This window comes from Grammomys surdaster, unplaced genomic scaffold (assembly GCF_004785775.1).
Source record: "Grammomys surdaster isolate TR1022 unplaced genomic scaffold, NIH_TR_1.0 265, whole genome shotgun sequence".
In the NCBI taxonomy this organism is placed as follows: domain Eukaryota; kingdom Metazoa; phylum Chordata; class Mammalia; order Rodentia; family Muridae; genus Grammomys; species Grammomys surdaster.
Genome location: NW_021604706.1, coordinates 2,733,838 through 2,746,352, shown reverse-complemented (window position 1 = coordinate 2,746,352; position 12,515 = coordinate 2,733,838). Strand labels below are relative to the sequence as shown.

Sequence of the window (12,515 nt, the reverse complement as noted above, 5' to 3'; positions counted from 1 at the left end):
CTCATGTGTCCAACATTGGCATTGAACTCCTGATTCTTTTGTTTTGACTTCCAACCTGCTAGGATAACAAGTATATCCTACCACATCTGGCAACCCAGCATCTTAACAATATTTTATCATTCATTTCTGATATTTAGTTGGATAGCCATACTTTCTGGCTTCTTGTGCAGAGGTTATTTTATCATGCACAGAGAGCAGGATTTCTATGCCTGGCAAATAGACAAAGTTAAAAGTGGAAGTGGAGTGTGGCAGAGGCATTAGACTTCCCACAGGACAGCTCACCAAGTCTTTTCTTCTTTGTCCACCACGTCATTGTGAACCATGGAGGATCGGCCTAGAGTTTCACTGCATCATACTACATCAGGAAGCTTTGGTAGGGATGCCCATGCTACTCTAACTTAATATCCCACCTGTTTCCAGGCAGGATGCAGGATGGTAGGATTCCTCTGAGGACTGTCTAGCTCAGTTGTATCTAAATAGTCAAAAGTGAAGAGTAGACTAAGGCAGGGGAAGACTCCCATAAGCACAACTGAATGTTTCTTCACCTCCACTCTCCAAGCCTTGTGATTTCATCATGTCAATTTTGTCACACAGATTTGAGGTGGTTGTTGTGGAAATAGGGAATTCCCTCTTTTGCTGTCTCACATCAGATGACTTGTGGAACAGCAAATAGAGAGTTCACAGCAAGTAATGTCCAGTCCCAAGACCTCTCTGGCTCTAGTCCCTGACCTGCTTTCTGTGAAGAGAGGATACTTTGAAGTAAGGATAAGCAATGTGAGGAGTGTGGTAATTTGGGGTTGGGGAAGGAGACAAGAGTAAGTGAGGAATTAAAGAAGGACAGAGGTGGTGTGTTGATGAGATGGGAGTTGCTTTTGGATAGTCAGTGGTTTTGTTGTTTTGTTTTAAAACAGTATCTAACTATGTAGGGCAGGCTGGTCTTGAACACATAGAGATCTGCCTGCCTCTGTCTCCCAAGAGCTGGGAACAAGGAACAAATGGCCAGGAGTAGGGAACAGGGATAGGGGAGCATAGACAAGGAAGAGGACATACGGAATAGCAGAGGGGGGGGTGAAGAGTCACAGCAGGGGATTGAGAGTAGGGACTGTGAACAAGGAAGAGATGGCTGAGAGTAAGGAACAGGGATAGGGAGCAGAGACAACAAGGAGCAAATGAGGAAGAACAAAGGCCAGCAAGGAGCAGAAAGAACAAGAGACAAACAGGAACACCCAGAGGAAATAGATGACTGAAGGCATGCCATTCAGAGACTAATGCTATCTTTTCTTATCAGTATTCAAGAAGTCCTTTTATGCTACCCCTGTACCCTTTCCAAGGACTCAGCTTTGAACCTTGTGGAATGCTGCTTCTCAGCCACAGGGGACTGTGGGGAAAAGCCATACTCCACTGGTCAGTAAAAGCATGTCCTAGTATGCCTTGGCTAGGATGCACATGATACCCAAGTCTCCAAAATTGCAGCTACTATGGGATGGGGACAGAATTTGCTATTGCAGGCTAAAGTTAGAAGCAAAGTAACCTGTGTTGGTGACAGAAGTGGAGTTGAAATGGAGACTTTGTTCTGAGAGAGGCCTGAGGATAAGGCCTCCAGAATGTGAACAGATCAATTGAACTGCAATGAGAAATTAATTCTTAAAGGAAGGCGGGGTTCATGGCAGGAGCCTGGGGCTGAGTGTTTGGAAGACAGGTTTGGGAGCATTTGGTGTCAGAGAGAGGCTCCTATATTGAGGTAGGGGGCCAGTAGACATTTGAGAAGGGGTTCCACCTCCATCAGAAGTTGCTAGAGAGCTCCACAAAGAACTCATCAGGATACACAAGCTCGATGGAAATTAAGTCATCCTCATCTGGGAGGTGCAGCCTAGACATCGCTGCCAGCATGAACTAGTTCATCCTACTTTCTCAGAAGACCAGGGCAGCTTCCACTGGAACCAGGAGCTAGTTTGTAGAGAATGTATCTGGAGCTTTAACCACATCCGAATGACTCTCAATCAGTCTTCCTTCTTATGTTTCTACTGTCTTCTTCTTTTCCTCCTTCTTTTCTTCCTTCCTTTCTTTTTTTGTGATACTAGGTATCAATCTTGGGGACTTGTGCTAGGCAAGTTATCTACTACCACTGAGCTACATTCCTCTCATTGATTTTTATTTTTTGAGACAAGGTCTTACCACATAGTCTAGACTCACCTGAAACTACAAGTCCTCTTTCCCCAGTCTCTTTTTTTGAATTTCACTTTCTGTTATTTTAAATTGTTTGTGTTGAGGGGGTATGTGTATATTAGTGTAGGTACCTGCAGAAGCCAGAGTTAGATACTCTTGGAACTGAAATGAGAGGTGGTTGTGAGCCCCTGTCAAACCCAGGTCCTCTGAAAGTATATGCTCTTGACCACTGAACCATTTTTCCAGCCCTCTGCCTCAATATCTTAACTTGTAGAATTACAGGCATGCAAAACCTTAACTGACTGACTATAAGTCTTTCTTTAAAAGCATTTATTTTTATTGAAAGTATGTATTCAAGTGTATTTGTGTGTATGACATAAGAACACTTTAGAGGATGCACGTGGAGGCCAGAGAAGAGCATTGAATATATTCCTCTAGTATTTTCCACCTTATTCTTTTGATACAGGGTCTTTCTGAAAGAAAACTTAGAGATTCTCTTTTCAGCTAGGCTGGCAGTCAGCAAGCCCCGACAATCCTCCAGTCTCTGCTCCCATTGGTGCTGGGCTTACGGGTGTGTGCAGGATCATGCCTGGCTTGTTATGTGGGTGCTGGGATCAGAACTCCAGTCTTCAGGATGTACAGCAAAGTACTCTTAGCCTCTGAACCATATCCCTAACCCTTCTGAACTGGGATAGCCAGGAGTGCCTCCACTCTCTCAGAGGAAAAGAAGAGGGAAGCTGGAGGAAGGGACTTCTCCAGAGAGAATTTGTGCTGTAATAATTTTATTTTGTGGAGCTTGAGTATTAATAAAAAGTGGAAAGACTGTGCCTTACATAAATCAACTTCTCTGGGCTAGTGATGTAACTTAGTGTAGAGCACTTGCCAAAGATATTCTAGGCCCTAGGTTAAATCCCCAATAAAACATACACACACAAATTAACTTCTCCATCTGTCACTGGATAGTGGGAAGAAATGGTTTACCATTTGGGGGTATATGTTGGGAGATATTCTATCAGGGGTATTTTCCATCTGGACATACCTAAGATCAGAAATCTGTCAGTGGGGGGTCAATCAATAGAAAGTATATATGGATAGATAGATTTTTATAAATAGAAGGATTTTTATCAGGATTATTAATGAAATAATTACTAATGGTGGTATTTGTCAGTGACCAGATTGGGAGCTTATTGAGGGGACTGGGGGAAGATAAGACTGGGGAGGCTTATCATTCCCAGCTCAAATGGAGAAATGTGCTAGTAGGTCACAATTTGTCAGTGGGAAAATTTGCCAACAAATATTGTGTCATAGACAGATAGTCATAAAGAGATATTTGTCAGCAAGGGAGATACCAACAGGTGGGTAATTATTAAGAAAGATATTTGTGGCTAGAGTCCATCAGCAGGGAGTAGATTGCTGCTAAGTATTTGTAAATAATGATATTTGTCTATAGGTTAACTAATGGGGAGGTGTCTATGAAATAGTAATAAAGTATTATTATCAATTTTTTTTTGGTTTTTCGAGACAGGGTTTCTCTGTATAGTCCTGGCTGTCGTGGAACTCACTCTGTAGACCAGGCTGGCCTCGAACTCAGAAATCTGCCTGCCTCTGCCTCCAAAGTGCTGGGATTAAAGGCGTGTGCCACCACTGCCCAGCTAAAATGTTATTTCTTAGTGAGGTATTTGTGACAGAGCGAATTTCCTTGAGGAAAATGCCTAATCAAAGGAAGGTTTTACAAGGGCTTTTAGCTTTTGATTTAGCTTTTGAAGCCTTGGCACCAATAGAGATTTATAAAAGTAGAGATTTATCCACAATGGGGATTGCACAGTAACAGTACCTCATTTGGGAGGTTGATTTTCCTCAGAAGTCTTTGAGAATGGTGATACTTGTCAAACGAGAAATTCGCAGATTTGCACATTAGAAAGTAGCATATAAGCATCATCATAATAATGCTACAAAGGAACATATTAAGTATCTGTTACATTCTGAAGGGAGAGTGTCACAATTGTGAGTTAAGCTGAGCTTTGTTTCCAGGGCGTGTTAAATTATTGTTACTAATACTATACATCATTTTCAATATTGTTTGTTATTTCTAATATCAAACACAATGTATAATATTGTAATAATCATTATTGGTAATTATCACCACTGAAATTATACATTAATTTTTTTTTTTTTTGGTTTTTCAAGACAAGGTTTCTCTGTGTAGTCCTGGCTGTCCTGGAACTCACTCTGTAGACCAGGCTGGCCTCGAACTCAGAAATCTGCCTGCCTCTGCCTCCTAAGTTTAAATTCTATTTATTGTAACTACGACTTGTAATCACTATATTCCTAGCACTGTTTTATGCACTGTGCATTTTATTTCATTCATACATACATTGTTCTTATGAATTAGGCATGTTTTTATGTCCATTTTGCAGATGCAGGAAATGAAGCACAAATTATCAATCTGATTTCCCCAAGACTACATGGAAGGAACAAGATGAGAATGTAGATGATCCAACTTCAGGGTTCATGCCTGCATAGAAATTAGGTCGCAGTTATACATTTAGTTATTAATTTAAAAGTTTTATGATATTTTTTGACAGAGCTCAGGCTGAGGATCTAACTCAGGCCTGTGTGCCTGTTAGGCAAGTGCAGTGACACATCTCCTTCCTGAGAGGTTCTCGTTAGTTTTTGTTGTTTTGTTTTGGAGAAAAGGTCTCACCATGTACCCCTCGCTGGCCTGGACCTTGTTATATAGACCAGGCTAGCCTCAAAATCACAGAGATATACCTGCCTCTGCCTCCATAGTGCTGGGATTAAAAGCATGCACCACTATACTAACCTCCACCTCCAAATCTGAAGGGTTAGGACTGGAGAGATGATGGCTCAGCCTCTAAGAGCACTGGCAGTTCTGCCAGAGGACCTAAGTTTAATTCCCAGCAGTCACAACTGGCCAGAATTCCAGTCCCAGGTAATCTAATGCTGATTCTTTGGGCACAGACATATGTGCAGGAAAACTACACATACATGCAAAATTAAAAGCTGAAAAAGGGCTGGGCGGTGGTGGCACACGCCTTTAACCCCAGCACTTGGGAGGCAGAGGCAGGTGGATTTCTGAGTTCGAGGCCAGCCTGGTCTACAGAGTAAGTTCTAGGATAGCCAGGACTATACAGAGAAACCCTGTCTCGGAAAAAAAAAAAAAAAGCTGAAAAAGGGGTGGGGGGAATTACTCTTGCAAGGCCTCAGGGACATGATGTGACTGGGGCTTTGAGGGAATAAAGATAAAGAAAAGACAAACACAGACACACAGACACAGAAAAACTGTGATTGGATGGATGGTTTGGGCTCTCTGGTGGAAAAACCACAGCCCTCTTCTCCCTACCCCCATCTTAGCATGTTTATTATATGTCGTTGAACAGGGAGATGAGGTTATTGCAGACAGTTGAACAAGGAGATAGTGTTTATGGTATACAGTTAAATCAAGGAGGCAAGTTTAGCTAATCTTGATAGGATCAGTCTTTACAGGGATTAGTCTCCAGGCCATAAACATGGAGGAAGAGAGCTACAGTGAACATTTTCTGCACACACTGTCAGCATTTGCACTCAGACTCCTGAGGAAGGCTTTGCCATCTCTCTGAGCATCACTCGGGGAAGGTTTTGCTACTCCCATAGGGCTGAGACACTGGAGTCCTTGACAATTCATGCCCATGTCAGCAGCATACATTCACTCAGAACCTCATTCACTCACTCACCACAAGGAATTATACTTTGTAATCATCTGTCAACCCTTACTACTCTAAAGGGTCTGGGTAAGAACTGTGATTCCCATTTTTTAAAGAGGAAGGATGGAGGCTCAGAAAAGGGACAAACAAATTCCCCAGGTTATCAATTGGACTGGATTCACAGAGCTGTGACCCTGCCCATGTGTTTAATCTCAGCTGTGATAAAAAAAAAATTCTCAAAAGAAGGTCACAAATCAATATGCTGACTTTTAAAGGTGTCCAATGGTTTTTCTAGGAAAGTGATAGAAGATAGGGACTCCCAGAACTATAAATACTGCCAAGAACTTGTGCCAAGTCTCTGGAGAAAATGACCTTATATACTCTTCTGAACTCTGTGTTCCCTGAGGTACTTGTCAGCCCTGTCCATGCTGCACTGCTGCCATTGCAATCGTTACCAGGGTGTCTCCCAACAAATCTGCAATGCCTGTATGCTAGTCATGGAGATGAACCACTCTGTAGATAGTTTCAGAGAACAGCTTCTGCTTGGTTGTATTGAGAAGCTACTTATATAGTGGAAGCCTATAGACTAAGATTAGTTAGAACATTGCCTCAGATTGGACAGTGAGCACTCATACCACCAGGGTCTCTATGCCGAAGAAGCACATTAAAGGGGATGTGGAGGGTACAGATGTGTCAACAGGCCAGCTACAGGCTACTCCCAGTAGTTCAGAATTCAATGATCTGACTTCTGAGAAAATTCAGGAGTGTAATATACCATCCTGCTTCTTACTTAGAAGCAGCATGGTATGCCAAGTAGGCTGACCATCAGGTTGTGCTTACATTTTCTCCTACATACTGGGTTTGAATACAAGTCCTACCTACATGCTTGACAGATTGGTAGAAGAATGGCTCTCAGTGCTAAGTTTTATCCTCTCCCTACTACCTTCTGCTTCCTTCCAAGAGCTAAAATAGTAGAAGGTTCTAAGGAATAGGCCTTTAGGGAGTCTCATTGGTGTTCAGGAAGCTAGTACTAGAGTTTGGTGACTGGTCAGAAGCTGCCAAAATCTTTCAGGCACCTGAAGCAATGTCAATAAAATCCCCAAGGCCAAAACAAGACCTAGACCACTGTCTTGCAGTTCTACCCATCAGCACAATGTTTATGCAGACACTGTTGCTGCAGCAGGCATTCCCTATTCAAGTGAATAAGTACCATGTGCTCAAAATCTGGTTGTCATAGTGATACCTGCCTGCATCCATAAGATTAAGGAGACTGAGGCAGGAGGATCATGAATTCAGAGCCAGATTTGGCGGCATAACAAGTTTCAGGCTAGTATGAGCAATATGGGAGATACTATCTTTTAAAAATTCTGTTTATCCTGATATATAGACTATAACTTGGGCCTGCTTAAGCTTCCTAGCAACGTAAAAAAAACTATAAGGTAAGACCACAGAGACCCTGGGGGCTACCTAGAATATCCTACAGAAGTCTGTACTTCTGTGTTTTGTTTTATAAGTTAGATCAATGAACCACACCCCCAACTCAAGAAGTGTTCTTTTTCTTTGTTCAGTATTTTGTGCTCTGTCTCTGTCTCTCTGTCTCTCTCTGTGTCTCTGTCTCTCTCTGTGTCTCTGTCTCTCTGTGTCTCTCTCTCTCTGTGTGTGTGTGTGTGTGTGTGTGTGTGTGTGTGTGTGTGTGTGTTTGAGAAAGGATCACTGCATGTTAGTCAGGCTAGCTTTAAACTGGTGATCTCACTGCCTAAGCCTTCCAAGTGCTAGAATTACAGGCAAAGGCACCATGTATACCTGTTCCTGTTAATAGGAGCAGTGTCTGATGGGAGGGAATTGAGGGTCCTTTGTTTACTAAAGAAAGCACATTGGAGTTACATTTTTATCAAGTAAATTTATGTCAACACAATACTTCGGTGTTCTCTTGAGTGCCTCAATATGAAATTCTGGTTCCCAGATCAGAATCTTTGTCGTACAGGTCAGGACCCCCAGGGCTGGAAGAATTTGGACAGACCTAGACCCATCTGTAGGAGCTAGAAATCCTAGAGTCCTAGAGAAATGTTTGTCAGGTTTCCCACTCAAATTTTACAGAGAAAAATGATCAAGAAATTTGAGGCTCACGTTTTGAGACCTGCATGGTTCTAACTTTAAACCATACATGAGCCTAGAGGATATAACCTAATATTACAGGGCTTGTTGCTTGCCTAGCATATGTAAAGCCTAGGTTCAATCCCTAGTACCACAAAGGAAAAAAAGAAAGTAATACATTAAGCCCTAATCTCATGTATGTGTACAGTGAGTGTTCCCTGCAGAGTTGGTCAGAATGAAAGGAGCAAGAGGCTCAAAGCTGGAGGGTTTTCAGCATGACTCCTTTGGTCCACCGTACTTCTGGATATAAGGTCAGCTTTATCCCATTTTCCAGAGTCCCTGGCTGGCTAGGTGACATCTCTAGGTCCCCTTCCTTTCACTTAAGTCCGATTTAGGAAGTACAAAGTCTTGGATGGAGCATCTTCATCAGACTACCAGGATAACCCTTAAGGCAAGGAAAGATATTTACCAATTAATATGAGGGCATTTTTCAACAAATTTGTCAATGGGCAATATCTGTGAAAGGGGGAATTTTCAGCTGTGGGGTAATTTATTAACTAAAGAAGGTTGGGCAAGTAAGAACTAGAAATTTCTGTAGTAGGTATGGTCTTGTGGAACATGTCTAGTATGATCCCAAGAATGAAGAAACAGAGGCAGGAAGACTGCAGTGAATTTGAGGCCAGCCTGTCCTAAAATGGGTGGGTGGCAAAATGGAACTAGAGAAATGTCTTAGTGGACAAAGCACTTGTCATGCAAGTATAACGACCTGGTACTAAATCCACATCAAGCTGAGCAGTAGTAGCTTGCTTGCATCTGTATGTAAACTGGGAGGGAGAGAAAGAATACCAGGAAAGCTAGCCTGGTGTATGTACTGAACAATGAGACCAAAATTGAGGTCAGACACCCAAGGCCTGCCTTGGCATGTATAAGCCTTTTCTGATACACACCAGCATATACAGAGAGAAGAAAAAAAAATTACTGTACTAACATGTCTTTAAGTTTTGAGTAGAGAAACTATTCAATGAATTTTAGTTGATAACACAAAGTAATGATCATTACTGATTTTGAAGGTTCTCAGTGCTAATGCCAATGTTGAGATTATTACCAATATATCAACATGTCTGTAAAGTATAGAAACTGAACACCTTTTTTTGTTGTTTTGTTTTCCAAGACAGGGGTTCTCTGTGTAATCCTGGCTGTCGTGAACTTCACAAACTTGCTCTGTAGAATAGGCTGGCCTTTTTTCCCTTTTCTTTTTCGCTAGAGATTGAACTTATGGCTTTCTACATGCCAGGCATGTGCTCTACCACTAAGTTACATTTCCAGCCTCCAAACTCAACAATTTGCATCTTTTCCTTTTACATTGGTCCCTGGAAGCCCCCAGCAGGTTACCAGTATCTTAAGTTTGTTCCCAGACATTATACAGAAACACTGCTGCCGTGTAATAGTTCTTTATTTCATCATCTAAGAGAAAGAAAGGTGGAGGAAAGGTAAACAGTGTTCAGGCTTCAGCTTTTACTGGGGGAAGGCTTCAGGTCAGTGGAGGGTCAACGAGTCGCCAGGTGCACAAGCCAGGTTTCCGTGGCAGGCAGGCCAAGTGACGGCTCTGGGAGCCCTTCTCAGAGCCCGTGAGGATCTGATCGGTCCACAAACAGTGAGTGTTACTCTCCAGTTTGCAAGGGATGGTCGTGCAGGGAAACACCTAGAAGAGGGGAGAAAGGCCCGTCTGAGGATTTCTCTTTTGCTCTGTTCTCTCCCCTATATAGAGTGCGAGTGCTCTCTCTCTCCCTCCCTCTTTCTCTCCCTCCCTCCCTCCCTCCTTCCCTCCCTCCCTCCCTCCCTCTCCCCTCCCCCCCACCCCGGGCAAAACAGGGAGCTGCTGGGAAGGGTTGGTGTTGCCCTACTTGTGCTTAGACCCAAGAACTGCTTCTCTCATTTGGGGAACAGAAAGCCAGCGTTCTGGAATTACTGTTAGAGAACTGTCACTTGAAGTCACTCAGGCAGGCCTCCTGAGGAACGTCCCACAGGGCAGAGAAGTGATAATATGGGGAACAGTTGGCATGCAGGGAGAGCCAGCATAAGAAAAGGCAGCAGGCCTCTCAGACAATGACTGGGGAGGGGACTGGTCAGAGGATGTTTGGTGCCACCAGGGAAAAGTTTTGAAATAGCCAAATGGTCGACATGTCCCTGTGTATTTGGAGACTAGTACTTTGAATTCTTGCAGATTATGCCTGGGAAGCAAAATCCAATCGGGGAGATCAGAAACAGACAGTGGTATCCCAGAATAGTCACAAAGGAAAAGACAGACATCGAAGGTTCAGAGAACAGGCAGTCCCGAGATAACAGAACAACCAGAATTTCCAAAAGAGCAGTCCCAGGGTGGAGGAATGGCAAGAAAAATCAAAGATAGTGATTGGGTTTGAGAAGCAGCTACAACAGCCAGAGGGAAGAAGAAACCATCCCAAGATTTATCTCCAGGAGGAAAACTGGATCCAGGCACTTACTGTGCACGCCCCACAGCCAGCACTATAAGTTTTAGAGAAGCCCTTTTGCTGAGCAAAGCTCAGATTACGCCAGGGAACCAAGAAGCTGCAGGCACTGATGTGCAAATTTCCGTTCCTTAGGCGGCCTGTAAGAGAAGCAAGAAACCAACAGGCTTTTGATTGGCTGAGTGGTCACCTGATTAGCATTAGGTTACAGACCCTCCCACTACCATTTCAACCAGGCCCTTCCCTTTAGAGACTAGCTCCTCCCAGTTGCCAGAAACCCTCTGAGGATGAAGGGATGTGGCCCAAGGCGAAGGGGCGGGACCTCACCCGCGATGAGAAACTCCTCTCTGCGGTCCTGGGACTTGTGGACGTATCCACAGAGGCTCTCCATGGCTGGGGTGTAGGCGAACCGGAAATCTGCGGTATTTCCCACAGCGTCAAATCCTTTGAGCATCTGCCCATGAGTGACAAAAAAAGTGTATCTTTTACTGACATAAATCCTTCCACTCCACTCTCTTTTCTTGATGTCACTAAATCATAAGTTTACAGAAAACATCCACACCAATGAAAGGCTAGATGTTTCTGTTTTGAGGGGGAGGAAGAGGTTAGGTTCTGCTAGGGAGGGAGGGAGGGAGGGAGGGGAAATACCTTAATCATCTTGATCTCATAACGCTGGTACGAGGTGGTCTCATTGATTTCTGGGGAACCCATGAATTTAGCCCTTATGACTAGAGGAAAGGAAGGAGAAAATAGGGAATCAAACGGGCAGGCAGCATGAACCCTCAGCAGCAAAATATATATATATACAGCATAATTCAAATAGAGACAGCATACTTAATGGCGTCCACGTCAGTTGATTCATCTATATATTGTCTATTCTTTTAGGTACTGTTTTAAGCCCTTTTCATATATCCATTTGTTGGCTTACTCAACAAATATTTCGGAGTGCCTGATGCCAGCCACTGTTCAGGGTGTTAAGGAAAGGACAGTGACCCAAACACAGGAATCCATTTCCGTATGGAGCTCACATTCAAGCTAGGAGGAGACAGACTAAGGTTAAGTAGCCAGGCAAGGTGGCACAGGCCTGTAACACTAGCTCTGTCAGAGCCTGATGGAGGATTACTTTAGTATGAGTTCAAGACCAGTCTAGACAATTTAGTGAGAACCTGTTTAAAAATAAAAAGTCACACACACACACACACACACACACACAGGATTGGGATTGTAGCTCAATTGTGCAGTGTTTGCCTAGGTCCTAGATTCAATCCCCAGTACCAAGAAAAAAAAGGTATTTGGATTGTTAGAGGCTGTTAAGTGTTTGGAAATTTATAATAGGGAGGGGGTTGACAGATATTCTTTGCTTGACCACAATTTACTCAGGCTCATTTACCTTCTTCCGAACTCATTAGTGCAATTTCTCTTTAAAATCCAGTTGTATCGAAGTATCTTAAATTAGGTTAGTGAAAACAGCCACCCTCATCTGATTCTTCTTAGTATGTGATGGGGCTACCAGATGATTGCACTGGACAGTTTTCCTCAAGAGTCCTAAACTGGGTGTGGTGGCACAGACCTGCAATCTCAGCACTTGGAAGGCTGAGTGAGAAGGATCAGGGGTTCAAGGCTAGCCTGGGTTATATAGTGAGACCTAGTCTCAAAAACAAAAAGGGAGCTTATAGGCTAGAGAGATGGCTTAATGGTTAAGAGCACTTGCTGCTCTTTGAGGTCCCAAGTTTGGTTCCCAGAATACACATAGGGTAGCTCTCAACCATTCATAACTCCAACTCCAGTGAATCTGATGCCTTAGGGACTCCACAGGCACCTGCACATCACACATGGAACACACACAAACATATCCATAAATAAAATCTTTTTTAGTGGACTTAGCCTGAATCCTCTTGCCTATTTCCTCTCAGTGATTTCCCATTCACCAATTCCTAAACTGCTCTTTGGCCATAAAGTTCCATTAGCCCATGCAATGTTGAGGGTTAAGCCCAATATCTATCTCTATCTCTCTCTCTCTCTCTCTCTCTCTCTCTCTCTCTCTCTCTCTCTCTCTCTCTCT

General features: G+C 43.3%; 2 protein-coding genes across 4 annotated transcripts in view; one reads left to right on the top strand and one right to left on the bottom strand.

The window, feature by feature from the left end:
* Positions 1–12,515, top strand: part of Syn1 (synapsin I) — a 51,393-nt gene that overhangs the window by 27,458 nt on the left and 11,420 nt on the right. The window lies entirely within an intron of this gene.
* The window catches only part of Timp1 (TIMP metallopeptidase inhibitor 1), a 4,558-nt gene continuing 1,442 nt past the window's right edge, over positions 9,400–12,515 (bottom strand). For both annotated transcript variants that reach the window (XM_028776138.1, XM_028776140.1), the window contains exons 3-6: positions 11,102–11,181; positions 10,781–10,907; positions 10,469–10,593; positions 9,400–9,666 (exon numbers count right to left, since the gene is read on the bottom strand). In XM_028776138.1, coding sequence (XP_028631971.1) covers positions 9,496–9,666; positions 10,469–10,593; positions 10,781–10,907; positions 11,102–11,181 — 503 coding nt within the window. In that variant the 3' untranslated portion in view covers positions 9,400–9,495. The remainder of the gene's footprint in view (positions 9,667–10,468; positions 10,594–10,780; positions 10,908–11,101; positions 11,182–12,515) is intronic.